The sequence below is a fragment of the Aspergillus puulaauensis genome, chromosome 1, assembly GCF_016861865.1.
Source record: "Aspergillus puulaauensis MK2 DNA, chromosome 1, nearly complete sequence".
NCBI lineage: Eukaryota > Fungi > Ascomycota > Eurotiomycetes > Eurotiales > Aspergillaceae > Aspergillus > Aspergillus puulaauensis.
In genome coordinates, this window is record NC_054857.1 from 5,691,595 (window position 1) to 5,713,309 (window position 21,715).

The 21,715-nt window shown below is 49.5% G+C and overlaps 12 protein-coding genes across 12 annotated transcripts; 6 read left to right on the forward strand and 6 right to left on the reverse strand.

The window, feature by feature from the left end:
- Positions 1 to 180: 180 nt before the first annotated feature.
- On the reverse strand, positions 181 to 1,283 carry APUU_12249A (uncharacterized protein; the record flags this gene model as incomplete). Its single annotated transcript, XM_041698429.1, has 3 exons — positions 181 to 481; positions 545 to 803; positions 866 to 1,283. 3 exons carry the CDS (start codon positions 1,281 to 1,283, stop codon positions 181 to 183), a joined length of 978 nt encoding a protein of 325 aa, XP_041551615.1.
- A 1,331-nt stretch (positions 1,284 to 2,614) lies between these two features.
- On the forward strand, positions 2,615 to 3,583 carry APUU_12250S (uncharacterized protein; the record flags this gene model as incomplete). The annotated part of the gene is made up of 1 exon (XM_041698431.1): positions 2,615 to 3,583. One exon carries the CDS (start codon positions 2,615 to 2,617, stop codon positions 3,581 to 3,583), a length of 969 nt encoding a protein of 322 aa, XP_041551616.1.
- Positions 3,584 to 3,881: 298 nt separating this feature from the next.
- Positions 3,882 to 4,360, reverse strand: APUU_12251A (uncharacterized protein; the record flags this gene model as incomplete). Its single annotated transcript, XM_041698432.1, has 2 exons — positions 3,882 to 4,148; positions 4,199 to 4,360. 2 exons carry the CDS (start codon positions 4,358 to 4,360, stop codon positions 3,882 to 3,884), a joined length of 429 nt encoding a protein of 142 aa, XP_041551617.1.
- Positions 4,361 to 6,006: 1,646 nt separating this feature from the next.
- APUU_12252S (putative C6 transcription factor) lies at positions 6,007 to 7,163 on the forward strand (the record flags this gene model as incomplete). Its single annotated transcript, XM_041698433.1, has 3 exons — positions 6,007 to 6,335; positions 6,381 to 6,822; positions 6,876 to 7,163. The coding sequence occupies 3 exons, from the start codon at positions 6,007 to 6,009 to the stop codon at positions 7,161 to 7,163; spliced, it is 1,059 nt and encodes a 352-aa protein (XP_041551618.1).
- Positions 7,164 to 7,319: 156 nt separating this feature from the next.
- APUU_12253A (zinc-dependent alcohol dehydrogenase) lies at positions 7,320 to 8,589 on the reverse strand (the record flags this gene model as incomplete). The annotated part of the gene is made up of 4 exons (XM_041698434.1): positions 7,320 to 7,807; positions 7,866 to 7,944; positions 7,999 to 8,372; positions 8,442 to 8,589. 4 exons carry the CDS (start codon positions 8,587 to 8,589, stop codon positions 7,320 to 7,322), a joined length of 1,089 nt encoding a protein of 362 aa, XP_041551619.1.
- A 497-nt stretch (positions 8,590 to 9,086) lies between these two features.
- APUU_12254S (uncharacterized protein) lies at positions 9,087 to 10,649 on the forward strand (the record flags this gene model as incomplete). Its single annotated transcript, XM_041698435.1, has 2 exons — positions 9,087 to 9,505; positions 9,554 to 10,649. The coding sequence occupies 2 exons, from the start codon at positions 9,087 to 9,089 to the stop codon at positions 10,647 to 10,649; spliced, it is 1,515 nt and encodes a 504-aa protein (XP_041551620.1).
- A 722-nt stretch (positions 10,650 to 11,371) lies between these two features.
- Positions 11,372 to 13,344, forward strand: APUU_12255S (sugar porter family MFS transporter; the record flags this gene model as incomplete). The annotated part of the gene is made up of 8 exons (XM_041698436.1): positions 11,372 to 11,443; positions 11,500 to 11,551; positions 11,614 to 11,869; positions 11,921 to 11,967; positions 12,014 to 12,215; positions 12,264 to 12,905; positions 12,953 to 13,083; positions 13,136 to 13,344. The coding sequence occupies 8 exons, from the start codon at positions 11,372 to 11,374 to the stop codon at positions 13,342 to 13,344; spliced, it is 1,611 nt and encodes a 536-aa protein (XP_041551621.1).
- Positions 13,345 to 13,779: 435 nt separating this feature from the next.
- APUU_12256A (uncharacterized protein) lies at positions 13,780 to 14,733 on the reverse strand (the record flags this gene model as incomplete). Its single annotated transcript, XM_041698437.1, has 4 exons — positions 13,780 to 14,026; positions 14,069 to 14,177; positions 14,224 to 14,302; positions 14,356 to 14,733. 4 exons carry the CDS (start codon positions 14,731 to 14,733, stop codon positions 13,780 to 13,782), a joined length of 813 nt encoding a protein of 270 aa, XP_041551622.1.
- Positions 14,734 to 16,017: 1,284 nt separating this feature from the next.
- Positions 16,018 to 17,781, forward strand: APUU_12257S (GIY-YIG nuclease family protein; the record flags this gene model as incomplete). The annotated part of the gene is made up of 1 exon (XM_041698438.1): positions 16,018 to 17,781. One exon carries the CDS (start codon positions 16,018 to 16,020, stop codon positions 17,779 to 17,781), a length of 1,764 nt encoding a protein of 587 aa, XP_041551623.1.
- Positions 17,782 to 18,115: 334 nt separating this feature from the next.
- Positions 18,116 to 19,117, reverse strand: APUU_12258A (NmrA/HSCARG family protein; the record flags this gene model as incomplete). Its single annotated transcript, XM_041698439.1, has 1 exon — positions 18,116 to 19,117. One exon carries the CDS (start codon positions 19,115 to 19,117, stop codon positions 18,116 to 18,118), a length of 1,002 nt encoding a protein of 333 aa, XP_041551624.1.
- Positions 19,118 to 19,526: 409 nt separating this feature from the next.
- On the forward strand, positions 19,527 to 20,242 carry APUU_12259S (uncharacterized protein; the record flags this gene model as incomplete). Its single annotated transcript, XM_041698440.1, has 2 exons — positions 19,527 to 19,722; positions 19,806 to 20,242. The coding sequence occupies 2 exons, from the start codon at positions 19,527 to 19,529 to the stop codon at positions 20,240 to 20,242; spliced, it is 633 nt and encodes a 210-aa protein (XP_041551625.1).
- Positions 20,243 to 20,328: 86 nt separating this feature from the next.
- On the reverse strand, positions 20,329 to 21,456 carry APUU_12260A (Zn(II)2Cys6 transcription factor domain-containing protein; the record flags this gene model as incomplete). Its single annotated transcript, XM_041698442.1, has 1 exon — positions 20,329 to 21,456. One exon carries the CDS (start codon positions 21,454 to 21,456, stop codon positions 20,329 to 20,331), a length of 1,128 nt encoding a protein of 375 aa, XP_041551626.1.
- Positions 21,457 to 21,715: the final 259 nt, after the last annotated feature.

Genomic DNA, 21,715 nt, shown 5'->3' on the forward strand with positions numbered 1-21,715 from the left:
TTTAACAATTTAGATCTGAAGTAAGATACAGATTCACGCAATAGAAAGAAGAATCTCATCCCCCAGACTTGCACGCAAACCAGAGGCAGAACGCACGATAACCAAAGGAAAAGCAACCGGAGGCTGATCCAGACGGGGAAGCGTAGGCGAGATACGTGCCGAGCAGCTGTAATCATGTAACTATTTCAGAAGATTGAAAGCATCGTTGAATATACAATCCAAACTCAAACTGAGATCATGTTTCATTTCCGAATCCAAGTTGGGAAAGTTATTTGTTACAGCCCACGGCGCATACCGACTGTCCCCCGCTGGCAGGCCGACTTGTGCAGGGCTAGCAAGGGGTAGGTTTCCCGACCAGATCTCGCGATGGAGGTGCTCCCAGACTTGTAGCACGCCATTGCGGAAGTCTTCAGTGCGCCGATTGTAGCAGCTATCCCAGGCATTGAGGATAGATTCCCAGATAGCACGGAAGCGATCGATACTGGGGAATGAAAGTATGTTAGTGAAAGACCTTAGAGACGGGACAGATTAGTGGCCTGCTTACATCGTGTCTAACTTTTGTCGTTCTTGTTGATTGCTGTCCAACCTATGCTTGACAGCCTCGTAGTTCATTTGGATGTTCTCCAAATTGGAATTGACAGCATCGTACTCCTCTTGAAGGACCAAAAGCCTCGTTTGTGCGGCTGCCTCTGCCTCCCTGGCATCTTCCTGCAGTTGTGCCGCGCTATCTAGACTCTTTGCGACAAATTTTTCATCTTTCTTTGCCTGTTCGTTGGCTTCGTTGACATCGGCGACGAGGGTCACTACAAAGTCTAGTGTTATTAAAACCAGCAAAATCCACAGAACACTGAGCAGGATGGCTTACTGATGATGTCTTCTGGAGACCGTCCATGCTCTGGAAGCTGTAGAATTTCCGCAAGTGCCTCGACTTGCTTAGCCAATGCCTCCCTAGCGTTTTCGGAATGACCATATGAAGCCTGAATAGTCTCAATCCTTTTTTTTGCGCGGTTATACTCCGCTCGCAGTGTCTTGAGTTCCTCCCGCGCAGTATTACGGGCGGCCTTAGCCTCGTTGCACTCGGCCTGAAGGTTTTCGAATCTCGAGATCGTACCGTGGACAACGTCTAACAAGGACGTGTTGCGAGTTACAGTCACGCCGCTAAATGGCCCGAGATCGTCTTTTGAGTCTCCGATAGCATATGTGACGTTCCTGATAATATCGACAGCGGGCAATCTTCCATCTTCACCTGCTGCTGCAGCAAGCTTGCCCTTTATGCGACTCATGAGTGATATAAGTTTTCGCATGATCTTATCGGTGGTAACTGTTTATTTGAGCTTGAGTTCTGCGGCGAGTGTGGCTAGGTCGCTGCTGGAGACTATAGTGTCCCTGGAGGAGTCCTTCAATCTAGACATAGTAGAACGGGCCATCGTGAAACTTCCAAAAGACATTCAAGTCAGGGCAAAGAACTTTTGACGGGGTATATGATCCGAGTGAGAGACAAGTTGGCGGAGACGCGGGGTGATATCTTGGGAAAGGACGCAAACACCATTGACAGTCACATGGCTAGAGCCCAATAATGTCTGAGGTACTATGCAAGGCTGTGGTAAGTAGACATGTACATTGGCGAGGCTGAAATGTTGGATAGACGAACAAGATTTGATAGTGAATATAGAGATTGATATAATGTGCAGCTGGACCGTTAATCATACCCATACATGTGGGGGTAGTCAAATAAACGCAGCAGTTTGATTCCTGCCAACATTACACTTGGGGAATGAGGTAGTTGTTAGTTGTTTATAGAGAGTTGCTCTTATCTTCACAGTCAGATTTAGTATCGAACCCCTAAAATGGGCTGTATTACAGGGCATGGCTAGCGCGCTTTATTGAAATAAAGTATAAATTGCCAACGCTACGAAAGCCTTTAGCTTCTTGTAGATACACAACGCTAAATGGGACATCTCCGCTCTCATATCTTTCAATTAATCACAACATGCATCATCCCGCCAGCTTTCCAACCGTGCTTTTGACCAGGTCATCACATATTCTTTCTATATTACATCCCATGATAATTACCTGCGTGAAGTAGATTTTCATGATGAAAAGAGCTTAGTAGGAAAGCTTGGGTAAGTGCCAAGATTAGCCATGATGCTTGATACTGGCTGCATTTCATGAAGAGACTATATTCTTAAGGATTGAGCTAGAAGCCGAACCATTCACTGACTGGGCATACATTTATAAATATACCAACAATGATACTCTTATTCCATGCAATGGATCATAATGACTATATCCCAACAAATCAATCTTTATGATTCAAAGTGACTCAGATGGCACTAATGTCTTGGGTGTAAGATCCTCGGCGCCCGCGCATCCCGAACATACATACACATCACCAACCACCAGTTACCGATGACGATGCCCAGACAGAAGCAATTATAAATTCATCCGAGATTATCAAGCAGGACGAGAAACTCACCGGGTAGAAACATATAAGAGCAGCGTGATGGCATAAGGCTGGTCTATCTTCATCTTCCACCCGTATACTTCAAATAGCCTTAACGGAAAGGCCTGCACCCAACTCCTCGACTGAACGATAAAGCCAGACAAAGACAACATGGCAATTGCTATCGCCGGCTCCGGCGACCTAACCCGGTACATAGTCGAAGAACTCCTCGGCAGCACACACCCACACAAAGTGGTTCTGCTCGTCCGCACCCCCAAGCCCTACTTCAGCACTTCCAATCCAAATCTCATCCAGGAATCCGTCGACTACACCTCCGTGGAATCCATCAAGTCTGCACTGGATAAACACGACGCGACAACGCTCATCTCGACGATCCTTACATACGATACGGAGGCGTTTGTTTCGATCCACGAGAGCCTCGTCGCCGCGGCACTGCAGAGTCGCAACTGTACGCGCTTCATTCCGTCCGAGTATGGCGTGAATATCCGGGATTATCCTGACCAGCCGGGGTTCTACTGGGAGACTCGCGAGCCGATTCGCCGGATCCTGCGGAGCCAGGGGGAGGGAAAAGGGAAAGGGGAAGGGAAGGTCCTGGAGTGGACGCTTGTTTGCTGTGGGTGGATACTCGACTATATCCTGCCTCGTGAGAATCGATATATGAAGGATATCGGCGATTCCTTCCCTGTGAATCTGGAAGGGAAGAGGGCTGTTATTCCCGGGACGGGCAGGGAGGAGGTGGACTTTATCTCTGCGAGGGATTTGGCGAGAGGGCTGGTTGCGTTGGTTGAGACGCAGAAGGGGGAATGGGAGGAGTATACATTTCTCTCGGGGGAGCAGATGAGTTGTGACCGGCTTGTTGAGGCTGTGAGAGCGCACTATGGGTTTGGGGATGGGTTTGAAGTGAAGTATCTTTCGCTGCGGGAGCTGGTTAATGAGGTTCGCGATGCGGAGGATGAGTTTGCGAGGATTGAGGCGGAGTATAAGATTGTGATTCCGAGTGGATCGACGGCGCTGGATTGGGATGAGGTGAGGAGGCATCGCGAGAAGTATTTTGGGCAGGTCAAGTTTAGGGATGTGAGGGAGGTTCTGGGGGGTGTTGGGGAGGGTGTTATTGTTTGATGAACTAGTTCTACCTTTGATTGTTCAAATTCTTGAAGAGTGCAAATAGTACCAGGATTAAAATGTTACAGTGGTAATTATTTAGATACGTAGGACGATGATATTGGGTTGCATCACAAGTGTTTACATATAATTCAGTCAATACCATGGTATAGCAGTCTGTCCATTTACATGCCTCGCCAGTCAACTATCTAGAACAGCAGTAGACAACAACAACGACAAGATTCTAATCCAATGCATAACCATAACAAGCCCTAAACCCTCTAAGACAGACCCGACAACACAATCTCAAATCACTTTAGAGGTCAAACTCGCAAGAAATGCCATGGTCCCGATCCCCACAGCCAGAGTCAGACCCAGACAGCGAGCGCTTCTGACCGCGATACGACATCTCCGCTCCACTGAGGTTCGACGAGTCCGCGTTGCAGCCGTTCCCGTTGACGACGGTGAATGAGTCGCGGAGCCCGGTGTCCCCGGTACCAAAGGTGTACTCGTTGCCTGCGCAGTCCATGGTCAGCGGCTTGACCTGGCTCCAGCCGTTGCCGCTTGGTTTGCAGATGCGGATCTGGATTTGTCAGTGGTGATGGTAAGACAGGAGGATGCAGGGGGGTTTACCCAGGGTTCACCGTCGATCTCGGTGTCGCGGATGGAGGTGTAATGGACGACGAACTTGCCAGTCGTAGGGGGGAAAGCGTGCTGGTTGGAGGCGCAGTCAAAGAGGGCGTTTGCGCCGGTTGCGGCGGTGATGGCAATTGGCAGGAAGGTAGAGAGCTTCATGGTGGATGTAGATAGAGGTAGATAGATGTAGATACTTGGTGTAGTAATTGAGAGAGGAGTTGATGCTTTGGGTTGGAGTGGAAGTGGATGGAGAGCAAAGTCGCTGGGAATCTTGGGCCTTTTATACCTGGATTTCCGCAATAGAAGCTGTATAGAAACAGATTCTCTCTGTATACGTTCTTCCGAGTTTGGTGGTGTCGAGCGCCGTCCTACTCAATCCGGTCAGACACGGCGCCCGACATCAGCCTCTCCATAGGAGTCTCCACAAGCATTGCCGGAGATTCTGGAGATTTTGAAGATATCCGGCGGTCGTCGCAGATCTGCACTGCTACTTACTCTGTAGTAGCAAACCGCCACACTGACGTCTGGGGCCGAGGAACTTGGTGGCCGGAAGCTAGCAGGCATGTTGATCCTGTAGGAGGGGCGACCACAGGTACCAGGGCAATGATAGTGAGCTGCGTAAGCTGACTGGACGGTATAGAATGTCCCCTGCAGTCGATCACTGGGGCATGCACAATCCGCGCTGACTGCCGGGCGCCGCGAGAGGCCTAACAAAGTATCTTCAGTTGAACATCAGTTCCCACCTGATAGGCAGGAACTAGATTGGCTGGAGTGCATGTATCGTTTCCTAGAAGTTATTTGTCAACTAAGCCTGATCGATCCGTTTCGATGGGGCGAAGGATTGTAGGTGACCTGGGCTGAAGAACTGGAGCCATAGCCCTATCGAATCACGCTATAGCCAAGCTCTGCCGAGTCTAGTACCTTAATGACAGAAGAATGATAGTTGGTCGAGACCTTGAGGATAATTATTCCGTCGGCGCTGGGTATAACTGGAACAGGCAATTAGTGGAGACTCAGCTCCATCAGGGCTATGTAGTGCTGCTTACCCCAACGACAATCAAGGCTGAATTGAACAAGAAAGGCCATTTGATCTTACTGAATGCTTTCATTGTTGACAGACCGATGTTCGGTTGTCCATGTCAGAGGCACCGACAAACTCAGCATTGCCTTGTCCCATTGCGAGTACCTGGATATCGACCTTTCCACCTTTATTTTAAATTGTGCAGACAAATGTGTAAATGCCAAGATCTCAGCCACGACGCTTGACAGATCAACAAGCCCGCCTAAGTAAACGTGGGGGTGGCTGGAACTTGGAGACAGACATGTGGAGAGTTTGGCACTTGATACTGATAGACTTCATCCCTCTACCTTCCAAGGTTGTGATGCCACCCAAACGAGCCTGCGACAACTGTATCTCGCGAAAAGTCAGGTGCAGCGGCTCCTCGCCCTGCGAGACCTGTAGTGATGTCGGCAATCCGGTTCCCTGTACTTACCTGAAGCCTGCGCGGAAAAGAGGGCCCAAGGTGCGACGACGAGTCAGACGTCACTTTCCGCACTCGGAGACGCCTGGGCCGGGGTTGGAGAGTGACCATTCTGGCGAAGGTAAAAGTAACGGCTTGCCCGAGCGTATATCTAGATCAGTGCTCGCACTGATCGTGCGCCACTACCAGCAGAGTTCATACAGTGTCTGGCCGGTTATCAATGCGGATGGGTTTCTACAGGAAATAAACGATATTGAGCCTGAGAACTCCGATCCCCAAGCCGCGATGTTTGATTGTCTCGTAACGAGTCTTTGCGCGGCAACAATGGCGCAGCTGCATCTTGCGCCGATCTGGGATGGCTCGTTGTTTGTGGATAGCTCGGTGATGGGAAGGATTTGTCTGCGAATTAGAGATAATTATAACTGCGACCGGGGGAATATCGGGATTTGCGGTGTTCTTACTTCGTTTTTCCTGCATGTTTATCATGCGAAGTTGAACCAGCGAACGGCTGCTATGATGTATATCCAGGAGGCTATAGCTGGGGCTCGCATGTTGCGTTTGGATAAGATGTCTTCACGGTTGCACAACGTGACATACAGCCATTTAATCGTCAACAAGGAGTTGATTTTTCCCTTGCTGTGGGTTACAGAGAGGTATGTTGGTCTCTTGTTTACAGATCAGCGGCTTATACGTTGAAGGGGCTACGCTCTGCATCTCAATGTTTCTCCATTATACACCGAGTCACTATCGTTACCGGAAATTGCGATTAGCTCTACTATTGACGACCATGCCCGCGGTCTACTCGATCTTGTCCGGCTGTTCGTTGCATTCGACCATATATCCGTACGCCAGCCTCACGCCAGCATTGCGTCCACACCTTGTCTAATAGATACCGAGACGAAACTCTCCTCAGTCCGTCTAACTGACGACCAGATCTCCGCCAGGACGGCAGACTGCCATATCACCCGGGAATGGATGAGGACTATCCTCTGGCAAAAGGCGCTTGCCTTTGGGCTCCTGTCTTCGAGCTCTTACACGGCGATGATGAACTTTGGCTTCCCTGGACAGATTGGACGGGATCTTCTACGGTCGTTACGGTATTTCACTGCTGCGGATTTGCTGCCTTTGGGGCGGGATCAGGTTGGTATACTGCTTATAATCCTGAGATAAATGGGCTTACTAACAACATTCAGTTATTGAAATGCTTCGAAATAGCAAGCACCCTGGCAGATACTATCCTTCTCACTTCAGCTACGTCTTATTCTGCCCGCGAGTTCGGGCCGCAGGACTTTCTGCATGCGTTGTATCAGAAACTGCTTCCATCTCTTGAACAGGATTCAGTGTTGAAGTCTAACTTGCGGAGTAAGATGGCGGAGGCCCTGGTTACGGCGCCGGCGAGATTGTTGATGGAGCCGACTAGTATGGAGCCAGAAGACTCCAGACACTACACAGCGGCAGATGGGATCGACTTTACCGTATAATAATTTTAATGCTTGCTAGCACTGCGGCTATCAGACCTAATATATAACTTGCGTACTTGACAGCTACATGCATATGCACAGCACATTTTCTCTACGTTTTGTGTGAAATTCGTTCATGCAAGAGAATGTCAGGATGCAGCATAGGTATATATCAACTCAATCACTGGCAACTTGAAGGACCACTCTCCCAGAGATATCCCCCTTCTCCATATCCTCATAGACCTTCGGCAAGTCCCTGAACGGCCTCACCTTAATAACTGGCTTCACAACCCCCCTCCGCACCAGCTCAACCGCGTCCATGCACTCCTTCAAAGACCCAACAAGATTACCCGTAATCCTCAATCCCTTAATCACAATCGTACAGATCGGCGTCTCCAGAGCCGGCCGGCCAGGTGGAATACCCACACAGCTCAAACACCCTCCCACCCGTAACATATCACAGGCATTTGCAAACGCCCTGGCGCTGCCGGCTGTCACAACCACCGCGTGGGCACCTAGCCCGGTTATTGCTTGCACTTTCTGGACGGGATCCTCGCGCGCGAAATCGATGTACTCGTTGGCGCCGAGGCCGAGGACGAATTCTCGTCGCCCGGGTCCGGTATCTACCCCGATAACGAGGGATCCTTGGGCGCGGGCATATTGTACTACCATCGTCAGTGCCACGATATACTATACGGTATATACTATAGTAGAAGAGCACACCTGCTAGATGTCCAAGACCACCGCCAGCCCCAACAACAACTAACCAACTCCCAGGCTGGATCTTTGTATTGAGCACCGCCTGAACAATCAGCGTCATCTTCCTTATATGACTTAGGGTTAAGTGAACGTTTACCTTATAAGCAGTCAACCCCGCACAAAGCACCGGCCCCATAACAACAGGATCCACATCATCCGGCAGAACCGTCAAATAGTCCGCATCCAGCGCAATATATTCCTGGAAACTGCCGTCCTCATGGTGCAGATGGTTTGTCGCGCGCACGCAGTACTGCTCTGTGCCCGCGAGACAGAACTCGCAGCGTCTGCAGATCCGGCTTGCGAAGCGGATGCCCACCAGGCCGCCGACCTTCAGACCCGTGCTGTGTGTGATGTCCGGTCCTAGGGTGAGGATTCGCCCGATCCCTTCGTGCCCGCCGATGTGGGGGAGTTTGATTTTTGTTATGGGCGTGCCGTCGGGGCCGGCTGCTGTGCCGGATTTTGTGTGTAGGTCTTTTATTTTTTTGATTAGCAAGAGAGGCTTTTTGGTTTTTGTTTTTAGGATAGGGGGTATGGACGGACCGCTCTGGCACACGCCTGTGTAGAGGACTTTGGCTAGGACTTCATTGCGGCCGGCGGTAGGAACTGGGTAGTCGTCTTTGAACTCGACGGTGCCGCCGAGGCTGGAAACCAAGGCGACGGTTTGGGTTTGAGGGATGCCTGAGCCCATTCTCGTATCGGGCTAGAAGGAGTATGATAGAAGAGAAGAGAAAGTTGAAGAGTTTACTTGCCGTTACGAAAGGGTTATTTATATCTGTCTGCTGGGAAGCTACATCATGAGATGTGTGGGATGGCCAGCCGGGCCATGTCATTCTGTTCCCATACTCAAGTAAACTATACCAGAACTCTAGCATCTCAACGTCATCAGACTTGGTGGTTGGCAGACGCCACAGAGTATTTCTCCGAGCCAATTCTCCGAGCGTGGGGGCGTGGGGTCAACCCTAACAACTCCTTCGGGGTACATATCGCAGTTCTCGTATTACCCCATGGGGTCTACTATCACGCTAACTGTTAGTATCTTCGTATTTTGTACTTGGTAGGGTAGAAGGTATCCAGAGGGCAGGTTATTAGATTGCAAAGCGGGGTGATAGGGTTCCGTACAATATAAATACTAAGGAACGCACTTGACAGGGACAGGGTAATTATAAAACAATCTCATTACTTTCAATGTTCGGCATCGATCTCAACTTCGCCCATTATAAATGGGCATTCATATACTGCTCGGTCTCCGCACTCGGGGCCCTGGTATTCGGCTACGACAACACCTACTACAGCGGCATTCTGGGAATGCAGGAATTCAAAAACGACTATGGGACGCAGGTCATCGACGGGAAAAAGGCGTTGGCTACCGACTTCACCTCCCTCACAACGTCAAGTATCTACATCGGTGACATGCTTGGAGCCTTGAGCTCGGGGGTATTGAATGATCGATTTGGCCGGAAAGCTGTTCTCTTGATTGCGGCATTCTTTGTCCTCGCTGGTGGTATTGCCCAGGTGGTAGATACTCACTTCGAGGCTGTTATCTCGGTTGGTCGGATATTGATTGGTATCGGAGTTGGTAACTTCACAGTGACTTCGCTTCTCTAGTTAGTTGGCCCTATCTCGGCTGTTAGAAACCACAACTGACTATATAGTATTGGCGAGGTTGCCCCTGTCGAAGTTCGCAGCCCTGCGCTTTATCTGTTCCAGTTCCTGCAGTCTTGCTCCCAGCTTGTGGCGGCAGGCTTGACACAAGGCACGAATGGTATTAGCTCCTCGTTATCCTACAAACTACCCATGGGCGGCCTTGTTATACTTCCTGTGGCCGCCTTTATACTGGTTCCATTCATCCCGGAATCGCCAACCTGGTATGTCTCTCGCGGACGAAGAGACGAGGCCCAGAGTGCCCTGCGCAAGATCCACAGAAGCAATCCTACATATGACTCCTCAGCCGATCTTGAGCTCCTCGAGAAATCCCGTGAACACGAAGAAGAGCAGCTGGCAGCGTCATCATGGAAGTCGTTACTTCTCGACCCCATTGAGCGAAAGAAGTTGCTATGGGCCGCCGGAGGCATGTACGCCCAGCAGATCTGCGGTATCATCTTCTTCTATAATTACGGCGTTGTCTTCGCCCAGGAACTCGGTGTCTCCCAGCCGTTTACGATCACACTCATTACCATGATTCTGCAGATTATCGCCGTCGCCATTTCAGTGCTCACGGCGAATAAGCTCAAGAGACGCTCCAACCTCCTCTACAGCACGGGACTGATCCTCCTCGCATTCATTATCATCGGCGGTATCGGAACGCAGAAGAATCTCTCCACCGCGTCGAAATACGTGATCGTCGTCTTCTCATACGTCGTGATCTGCGCGTACAACTTCGGCCAGGGGCCCCTGACGTTCGCAATCACACGCGAGCTTTCGGTAGGCGTCAACCAGAACAAGATTATCTCGGTGTCGATCTTCGCTCTCTATTTCTTCCTGTGGTTGATTTCCTTCACGGCGCCGTATTTGTATAACAGTGCGGGACTGGGCCCGATGGTTGGGTTTGTTTATGCGGGCACGACTGTTACCTCGCTCGCGTGGGTTTGGTTTTGTGTTGGCGAGACGCAGGGGAGGACAAGGCTTGAGATTTCTTTGCTGGTTGAAAATGGGATTCCGGCGAGGAGGTGGGGCATGCATGTCTTCGAGCGTGGTTCTACTACTGCCCAGGAGGGAGTGGAAAAGGTAGATGTCTCCCATGTGGACTAACCATCCAAAGCCAAAAGACTGAAAGTTATGGTTTATCTGTATATTGTTTAATGGGTTTTCACTTTATCTTTGATTGTCTCCATGAGTATTGTGCTTTGCTCGGGATGGTTTTGCTACATTGGCGGGAAAAAATGGCGGATGATTGTAGGATTTGGTTAGCAGGATTTAAATACGCATATGTATACAATATTTTCATCAATCGCCCAGGTTTCTATTGAGAATGGAAGCATGAGTTACCAATAAGACAGAAGACGCTGATCCTCCTAATGCACAGCCCCCACGCTCCGACAAGCATTGATCCATTGGCGTTGATCCTCGGGATTTCCCCAGACTCAGACTGTCCCTTTCCCCGCAAAGAGACGGCCCATCCCCACACGGAGAGTCGCCGAGGTTCACAACAAGGTTGGTGAGTGGAATCCTTGAAACAAAGCTTGCTGGATCTGGTATTTTTGGCGAACAGCCCAGCCAGTAGCCGTCGTTTAAGCATTCGAGTTCTGCGAATCTTTCCTTATACAGTATAAGATGCTCGGCAGAAAGGCCGAGTTGCAGGCTAAATTGCCTTGGTTTAGCAGGGTGAGTTGGAGCGTGAGGGTATAAAGGGGCGTGTTGGTATCCCCGCGTGATGACGGAATTCTATTTTCTTATGCGGCTGGTGTGAAGCACCGATTTACTCTTGTTACCATTCGATTAACCTCTGGACACCATACATTTCCTTATTGAGCATGGCGGTTTCAGGCGAGAAGAAAAAGCCCTTTTTTGGGCTGACGGGTGGATGGCTTACCTTTTGGGTCACGGTAAGCTGTTGTCAGTATATCCTGACTGCAGATGAACTGACGATGTCTCCGGACAGGTTGCCTGCGCGACTGACATGACTCTATTTGGCTACGACCAGGGCGTTTTCAGTAAGTCCAACGAAACTCCCGACAAGACAATGAAACCTCAAGAAAGCGATTAACAATGACAGGCGGCGTGGTTATAACGCAGGACTTCCTCGAGCTCCACGATCTGGTCGGCCCTACAAAAACCAAGACACTTTCTACTGTGACAGCCATCTACGACGTGGGCTGTTTCCTAGGCGCTATTCTGGCTTTCACGGTTGGCGAGCGCCTGGGACGCAAGAAGGCTCTTTTGCTGGGCACGACTATTATGGCGGTTGGTGCGATTCTGCAGACGACCTCGTTTAGTCTGCCGCAGATGTTTGTGGGCCGGATTATATCTGGGTGGGTGCTCCTGTTTGAATAGACTTGAATAGACGTGTTAACGTGTTGTAGTATAGGGAATGGAGTAAACACGGCCACGGCTCCGATATGGCAAACAGGTATTATCTTCAACATACTACAATACGATATACTAACAGACTGTAGAAACGTCTCAACTAAAGTGGCGCGGTAAACTGGTGATGCTCGAGATGATGATGAACATTGCCGGCTATGCTTTTGTCAATTGGATCAACTACGGTCTCTCTTTCGCTGGCGGTGCTGTTGCCTGGCGATTCCCATTAGCTCTGCAACTGCTATTCATCGCGATCCTATGGAGTACAACACCATGGCTTCCTGAATCCCCTCGGTAAGTATCCCCCTTTCTATTATGAGACTAATATCTGATAATGGCTAGATGGCTCCTCGCCCATGGCCGAGAAGAAGAAGCAATCGAAGTCCTCAGCTGTCTCGAAGCAAAAGCACCCACAGACCCATTCGTGATAACGCAGCGCAACGAAATCGAATTCGCCATCCAGTACGAGCGCGAGAACGCAGTGCCGTGGCGCGATTTACTCAAGAGCCGCCCAAACGACACGAACAGTCTCCGGCGTCTCCTTCTAGGCGCCGGCAGCCAGTTCATGCAGCAGTTCGGCGGCATCAATATCATGTCTTACTATCTGCCTACGGTGCTGACGAAGTCTGTTGGATTAGACGAGGAGACGGCACGGCTGTTGACGGCGTGTAATGCCGTCTCCTATTTCGTATTCTCGGGCATGGCGGCCCTGCTTGTTGAACGGATGGGGAGAAGGGGGTTGATGCTTCTGTCGACGTTTGGTCAGTTTATTTGTTTTCTGGTTATTACTGTTCTATTATCGTTTGCGGAGAGCTCAAGTACTGGTAACGGGCAGGCATTTGGGTCTGCGTCTGTGGCTTTTATCTTCCTGTTCCATGCGAGCTTTGGAATCGGCATGCTGGGTGTTCCGTGGCTGTATCCGACGGAGATTAATTCGCTGCCGATGAGGACGAAGGGGGCTGCTGTGGCTACTGCTACTGACTGGTATGTTCGGACTTATTTACTGGTGTTGGTGGTTACTGACGACATAGGATCACGAATTTCGTTATTGTGGAAATCACCCCAATTGGGATCCAGAATATCGGCTGGAAGTTCTGGATTGTCTGGACTGTAACTAATCTGAGTTTCCTCCCTGTGCTATACTTCTTCTATCCAGAGACAGGTGAGCTACATGGAACTACACATGTATTCAGGGAGTGCTGATCATATCACAGCAAACCGCAGCCTTGAAGATATCGACGCCTATTACCGCACCGACCCGTCGCTTATTGTCATCGGGGACCCAGACGCCATCTGCAAGAGACGACCGCAGAAATATATCGATCATGAGGATGCGGAAATTCAACGAACAGCTGCCAGCAAGGTGATTGATACTGGGGCGGAGCATGTTGAGGTTACTGGATCAATGGATGACAGGAATTAAGAATCAGCCAAGAAAAACACTGACGTATCATTATGAGATTGCAATATATCGATGAACCTAACACGAGGCTTGGAGAACAATCAGATATCTATAGATAGACGCTCTACATCGTTGTGCTTTCATTCGTTTATACAGAGGAAGGATAGAGCATCAAAGGCTGTCATATATCTCATATACCTGGTAGTTCGAAATTACCCAAGCTGATTGTGGTAAAGTTATTTACCATCCTGGCACTCAAATAGATGATTCCCACCATAGATGTTTACTCCCCATGCGAAAACACTAGTGCTCTCACCTCAACGCTGACCCTAGGACACGTCCCCTCGGAAGCATTCAAGGGTGTAAATGAAGTATGAGGAGTATCTACAAATCTCAGTTAGTGTATCTTGTATGATCTCCCGGAGCTTAGCTCGTCATAAGTAACCGAATCAACAATCACTCACACTTGACACTGCTTTCCCTCGTATCAAATCCTTTGAAAAGAAGGACATCTTCCACGTCTTGTCCATTCATATAGTACCACTGACATGTCCCATTCGGCTCATACTGCGGATAAAGCATAGTGCCGGTATACTCACCGCGTATCATATCAGTTTCGATCAAATTGGATGGATCCAGGGTCCGTCTATCACAAACGGCAATCGGGTGGTCTTCAACCGGTCCACTTATTGGTCGCCAAAAACTGTCTTGTTAGGGCCAATACTCCATATGTTGTCTGACTTACTTGATCAGTTGGACTCGCCCGGAAAGAAGGTGCTGTGATTCTGCGGGGAGATGGTTTCGAATACGTTCCATCATGGGAGTTCCGATCTCGTCTCGGGTTAGGAGTGTATCTGGATATGTCAATAAATGTCCCTACCGGTTTGTGATAGCGAGTACCAATATGGACCTGGCGGGCAAAGCCCTGCAAATTTGGGTTTCTCCTTCGTCGCTCTTTTGCACTTTTTCTCTTTCTGATCTATAATTTAACTTCAGCAGTTAGACGTAAAGTGGTGAATTGTTGGTACCTACCTTCCAATCAAAAATCAAAACCTCGTCAGCTCCCTCAACATAATGTTTCAAGATGTCCTTGCACTCGGGCAGGAAGATATTTTCAATCTTTCCAGGATCCGAGTAATCATATGCATTTGCAAGAGCAGGCCGCGGACATTTCAAGTAGGCAAACCCATTGGCGTCAAGATTAAACGAAGAGCCATTCAACCCCCTGATATCTTTTATAGTTTCCGCATGCTCTGCCACGCAGAATACCAAGTTTGTTGTCTTCTCACCCTCTTTCTGCTTCTTGGACTTTCTCCGTCCGACGAGCTGTCCAATGCGATATGGCCGCGTGTGGGTGTAGCTGGGTTGCCATTGGAGATATGTCAACTTTGCCTGAACATCTGTAGCCATATCATGTCTCGCGCGGCCGGTGCATGAACATGAATGGAAATAAAGAGTCAAGGTAGCAACAAAAATTCATCACGGGCTTTCTTATAACTATTTTACGCCGTTGCGAGCTAAGCTAGAGCCCCAGTGTAGCGATTCAGATGCACTAACTGCAGAGTGGGTCGCGACGACTCATAGCTGTGTGTTTGAGGGGCCATAAACGCAGCCGCAGCCCCAAATAGCCCCAAAGTGAGTCATTAGTGTGTCATTGATCTTTGGAGTTAGGAAGACCCCAGCGTCTGGGCGGCCAGTTCCGTTTCCGTGATACTGAAGGTGGTGTTGTGAGTTGGTTTGGTTTAGCCCTATAGAGCACCGTGTATATGCTCTTTTACAATATTTAGCGACAGATATCTATTCTTTACTTTCATTCTTTAGGTGAAGAGCTGATTTATTACTTTTCCAAAGGGCTTTCTAGTACTGAATTTGCTCAAGACTCCCTTGCATCCTTTTACTCCCCGGAGTACTGACTATATTGCACTTGGCCGACGGTTCATTGTTCCTCTACTATATTTTCTGAAATGTTACAAGCTATCAAGAAAGTATTTTATTGTAGTATGAATTTTGTGTAGTCTAAGCAGTACCTAGGGCAGGCCTGGTGCTGCCAGCTTTGCATGGCGCCTGGGCCAAAATCCTTGTTCATGCCTGCTATTAAAAAAAAAAAAAAAAAAAAAAAAGTTGGATACTGGACATGGGGGGACAACGCACAACCAACCAGCCCATATCAGGTCCAACCGGGTGCAAAACTATATGACCAACATTCTCCAGTTCCAGGCAGCAAGCATAATCCCTGCTCAGCTGCGCCCACCCGGCGAAACAAGTTGCATCTTTGCTTTTTCCATGGCGCGTACGGGAACGTCCGACCGCAGTAGATAGGAGGTATTATTATAATGGCGGAGGCCAGGAACAATATTGGCAGATAATATGCTATCAAAGGGTCACTTATATTGGCAATGAGGTTATTCGCGCGGGCAGCCTCAGCACGGGGGCTGCAACACTGGCGACAACACCTACTTGGAGAATGATGTCAGGAAGGGTTGAACGACAGGCATTAAAGCCGTGCCACCTGACCACTGCGGCGATCTAAAATAAGTAAGAGTCCGCTGTACGTGGAATGGAGGCTGCTGTGCCGCTGGAATGCTGGGAATCTGCCTTACTAGATCATGGATTATAAGCGCCCAGGTCGGTCGCCTCCGCCCCAAAGAGTCTTGAGAGCCACCATCACGCAGGCGACTCCTTTGCTATCGTACTATGACAGAAGCAAAAGATCCTCGGACTCCCAGGCAGGGAGCTCTGCATCCAAAGAATGATGACGACTGTTTCTCAGAGTCGGATTCCCTACGCTCTTCGCTAGGATCCCAGGCGAGTTCGATATTCAGCCCTAACGGATCAGTCTCCAGTGACAATACTAGGTCTGACTGGTCTCCAACCCCGGGTACTGAAGGAGACAACTTAAAGGAACTGTCCACGCTCCACATCCCATCCATCAAGTTTGAGGATACTGAGACGGTAGATGGGTCGCTAAAGGAAGAACTAGAAGCCTCAGCAGATGCCTCTACACGAAAGTCTATGAGTACCACAAGTCTTCGACCGAAGTCGAATCGTTTACCTCGATCAACAACGACAGTGATCAAGGCGGAGAACGGCCATATTGCAAAACTAAATCTTCTTGAAACATACAACCAGACCGTCAGAGACCGACATGCACCACCTACCTCAAGCGACCTGCAAACCACGCGACGACGAACGTTCAGTCTCGTCGTGGATTTTAGATTCGCAGATAACAAAAGATATGGAACGGCAAGAACAGCATCGCGAATTCAAAGCGACATCGGCGTCGAGTCAGACTATGTAAGAGCAGCAATGTCTCGGCCCGAGATTAGGGCTGAGCAGGATCCTGCGCAGGCTGATTGTTTATATTCATCAACACCTGGAGACTCGATCAATAACGCGCTTGCTTCGAATGAATACAAAGATGAAGGGGATATTAAAGGCCCACTAGCTAAGCTTCTCCCGGGTTCGACGTGCGATCTTCTTATTCAGGACAGCTTGTCATGTATCGCAACAACTACGAGCACCAATAGGCGATGCAGGAAAAAAATCCAACGACCCGACATTACTGCAATTCGTAACCAACTCGCCAACATCCACCATTGCGGAGTTGACGCTGTTGAGGAAAGAATAAACGAGATTCTGAGCTTGGTCCTATGCCATGTGCATCAGCGCGTTGCGAGGAGGCAGTTCCCTCGGTTGCTCGAAGGGCCATCGTCGAAACACCAACCTGGATCGCTACTAGTACTTACGAGATGGCTGGGAAAGGTCTTTGGGGGTGATTATCCGATCTCTCATTCAGTGGATGCTAAATACCCCAAAACAAGGAGAGCTCAAGTTAATAAACCGTTGCCAACAGGGAGACTTGCCCCTCCACAAGCCTTCCAACCGCATCAAGCAGCACTTTCCAATGAGCCCATCCAGACAGAGCTACGAAAATACCTCACTCGTCCGCTGGCACCTACGGATAGCACAAAGACAGGTTTCATATACGTCTTTTGGTACCCTGGGGGCTTTGGACACGTGAAGATAGGGTACGCCAAGGATATCGAGAAGCGAATGAACGAATGGTCGAAGCAATGCGGGAGAACGCCAGAGAAGTACTTTCCTTCTGAACAAACAGATCTGGAACCCGTGCCTCACCGATTCCGAGTTGAGCAACTCGTCCACGCCGAGCTGGCCAGATATCGAAAGGTGGAGCCCAAATGTGGGAAGTGCGGGCGGAGGCACGTTGAATGGTTTGAAGTCGACGTGAACTTCGCTATATCCGTTGTACAGAAGTGGGTGAATTGGATGCGAGAACGTCCTTACGAGCCGGTTGAACTAGAGAATGGCGGGATCAGATGGGTGCTCTCTAAGCGGCATATGGATAATATTGCACTGCTCAGTACGCCATCTACGCATATACCTATACGTAAACCCAAGCCAAAACGATCCTCAACGCGTCGAAAGTCTGTCCGTTAGCCCCAACAATTCGCTATTGCCAGCGCCAAAAGGTAATCCACATCAGCGGAGGGGACTCTGAGCTGCTCGGCAGAGACCCCGTTTTGTGTAGTAGAGTGAACATCTTGGCCTGTTATTATTTCATTAGAAGTCTGATATAGTGAGCTGCAAATCAATACTCCAATAGCTACATGTATACAAATTGACGAGTGGATTCACGTCAGAAATTTCTACCCGATTAGGATTATTACACTGTATATTACCCATATGGCCTCAAGGTCTTGCCACGTCATGCACGGTATTTAAATATATAACTAACAGATGCTGCAGCATTGAACCGAGATCTAGATATTAGTTACTCCAGCAATGGCAATCTCGCAAATGCATTACCCACTCCAACCAAGCCCTCCACACAGAGATCCTCCTTGGTTAGGACCTCATCAGTACTAGTAAAAGCCTTCCCATCCATGACCTCGAAGTAGGAGTTCGAAACATCCATAACATCACCTAAACCAGGCCACAACCTCCTATAATCCTCCCTACTAACCTGCACACCCCTCGCCCGAATCCCCTTCGCCTTTCCAAACGCCTCAACCACATCCCCAATCGCCCTCTCCTCCACCACCCCAGCCACAACCCTCCCAGGCAACGTCAAGCCGGGATTCTCCAAGACAGCCCTCGCAAAAAGTCCCACATTCACCCCCTCATCCCCCAAAAGCGGCACCTTCGTAGCCGGATCCACATTCACCAAAGTCACATACGTCCCACCCCCATCCGGACCAACACCATGAATCCTCATCGGATGGAAAGTCGGACTCAGCATATTACTCGCATACCACCCAAACCAGACAAACGTCGTCTTCTCCAGTAATCTGGGCAAAGCAGAGCGGATATACCGATCAACCGCGTTCTTACTCTCGTAGTAAGGCACCACCACCTCCCCGTCTGTGTTTGCCTTGGAGTCAGGCAGCGTTGACCAGATATAGTGCTCTAGTGTTTCCAAGGTCTGCGCTGCTGCGTTGGCGAGGTTAATCCCTAGTTCGGTTTCGGAGTCTATTGCCCCGCGAATGCCCAGCGTGGGTAGGTTCTCGAAGAAATTCGTCACGGCGAAGATTGCATGTGTTCCGGTGAATGCGGCTTTTAGAGAGGCTGGGTCGGCTAGGTCGGCTTGGATTACTTGGATGTCTTTCGAGGAGAGAGATAGAGCTCGTGCGGCGGGGCTGTTTGGGTTGCGGGTTATTGCGCGGATGGTGTAGGGCTTGGTACTGGGGTTATTGTTGTTGGCGGCGAGAAGGGCTTTGATTACAGAGCCTCCTTGGATTCCTGTTGCGCCGACGATGGTGATTATTTTGGACATTTTGTGGTCGAGTAAGTGATTAACCTGAAGTGGACTGTTTATATAGAAGGGTGTTTAGTGGAACCCAGGCTTCTTAAATAACCTCACAATATACCGACAAAGCGGAATCCCGCAACAAATCCACATTTGCTCGAAAGACTATATATATATATATATATTTATATAATATAATATGATTGAACAGCTGACTCCACTCCGACTGCGGGCAATTGTGGATCTCCGCTCGAGTGAATCCGGATCCAATCACGAGAGTCCACTTGGAGAGAAGACAGAAATATAAATAAGAGTAGTTTACCATCCTATCCTCAATTTAACAGCTTATTCTCCTATTTCGATACCATCACATCAACAGCTCTTGCTATTTACTCAATACTAAATAATCTTCTACAAAGAAAAAAAAAAAAAAAAAATGACCATCACCGAACTCCTCTGGCCGCCCTTCAAACCAGACACCCAGTCCCAGGCCGAATTCGCCGCCAAATCTCCCGAAATCTTCTCTCACTTCGTGGGAATTCCCGGTCTAAAGGACTTCTTCTGCGGACGAGTCATCTACGATAACGGTGAGCCCGTTGACGAGAGGAGTGGCCGGGGGGCTCTGATTCTCGGTTCGTATTTAACATGTTTGTTTCATTTGTTATTTCATTCGTTGTTTGATTGAATATAGCTAACAAGAGGATTTAAAAAAAAGAATGGGATGGTCTCCCCTCAATCCACGCATTCTATCCGCACTCGGAGACATTCCGGTCATTTATCAGTCTTGTGAAACCGTACCTCACGGGCCCGGATACCCCGCAGTTTTTTGAGGCTGTGGTTTCGGCTGCCGGATGTGCTGAGACGGGTGTTACGCAGGTTCTTAAAGTAGCGAAAGGGGAGGAGACGGAAGCGGTATGGAGGCGTCTGCAGGAGGCCATTGGGGGGTCTTATGGGCCTGCGAAGACGGTATTTTCGTATGCGAATGGGGTTGAGAAGGAGGAGGGGGTGTTTTTGGGGATTGTTGGGTGGCCGACACTAGAGGATTATCAGCGGTCGAGGATGGATAAGGAGGTTGTTGGTCTGATTAGGGAGTTGGGGGCTGGTGAGGACGTGTTTGATGTTGTGGTCCAGCTGGAGCGGATGGCTGTTTGAATGATATAGTGGAGTTGTGAGCAGAGAGGCACTGGGAAGATATGTACAGATACAGAATGGCAATCTCAACTCAGCGATTGAACCACTTAAACAGCCCCAGTATATGCGTTGACAGAATCCAGTCCCTGGCATGGAACAAGGAGCAGCTTCTCAAAGCGATCTAGGTGCCTTGGTGTGGAAACGAGCCAACGGGCAAAGAAATCCTCGTATGCTATCGCGCTGCCAGACCCTGGATCCTGATCACCCTCAGAGTCCCACCTGGTGAGAGTTGTTGATATGGGCAGTTTGACCAATGTGTGCAACCCGACGCAGACCCCATCTCGGAAAATTGAGTTTACACCGTAGAGCATGTACACTATGATGGCCGTCCGGCGGATACACTCTGCGAGGATCCAGCTGTCCCGGCTTGTTTCAGATGGCTCGGGTTGAGAACGGCCAAGGAGCTTCAGCGCAGATGCCAACAAGATGCCTTGCTGTTGTTCGGCTACAATCCGCTGGGCGATGTCGCCGTGAAAAAGCCGTAATGTTTGATGAATCACCAACGCCTGCAACCTGGCAAGTTCGTCGAGTAGAGGAGCCGGGTTTGTGGGCTGCAGAAGTTCAAGAAATTCAGCATCTATGATCCGGAAGAAAACATCCCGATTAGCATCGGACAGCATGCGCGACATGGAAGAGACACCAAGTGCCGTCCGGATAGGCTGTGGCATGGCGTCGCGATATAGATCGCGGTGAATGAAGATTGTTTCTGCTCGCTGGGCGAATTCTGGCGGGAAATGTTTCAGTTCGTCAATCATCCATTGCCAGGATTGCGTGCTGCCTTGGATGGGCTGGACCTCGCCCAGAGAACCCAGGAACCTCCCTATACCTCCCAGCAGGCTCGGTGGAGATTCGGGCATCATCAGACCTGACGCCGATCCGGGCTGGGGAAATTGTGGCGATAGCTCGAACAGGCCGGCGATGTCGCCTGATTCTAGGTAACCAAGCGAAGTATCAACTGCCCCCATCAACGCTTCCAGAGTGTCATCAGGCATGGCTAGCTGAGCGATAGAACTGTCTGATGCTGTTGAATGGTCGTCGCTGGGCTCGGTAATAGGCGGATAAGCATATTGGCAGACCTTCTTCGTCTTTCGACAGATATCGCATATGGGATAGGCCAAATTGCACTTCCGGCGGCCCTTGAAGCAGGCATTACAAGACTTGCGTCTGAGAGACATGGTGGGATGTTTGGGAGGTCAAGTGTACACGTTCAAGTGGCTGACAAGTTAGTCGGTGTATTACTAATCCTGCTGGCTGTCAGATTCTGCTACGGAATAAGCTGTTGATGTCAGATCGACTATTCGACCGGAAAGAAATAATATGGTCAGGTGGTATGTGGTAATAAAAGAGCACTGATGTTTAAACGGCAAGTGCGACCCAGGGTGGTGCTTTTATAGAAAGGTACGAACCACGAAGACACGGAATGGGAAGGAGCGT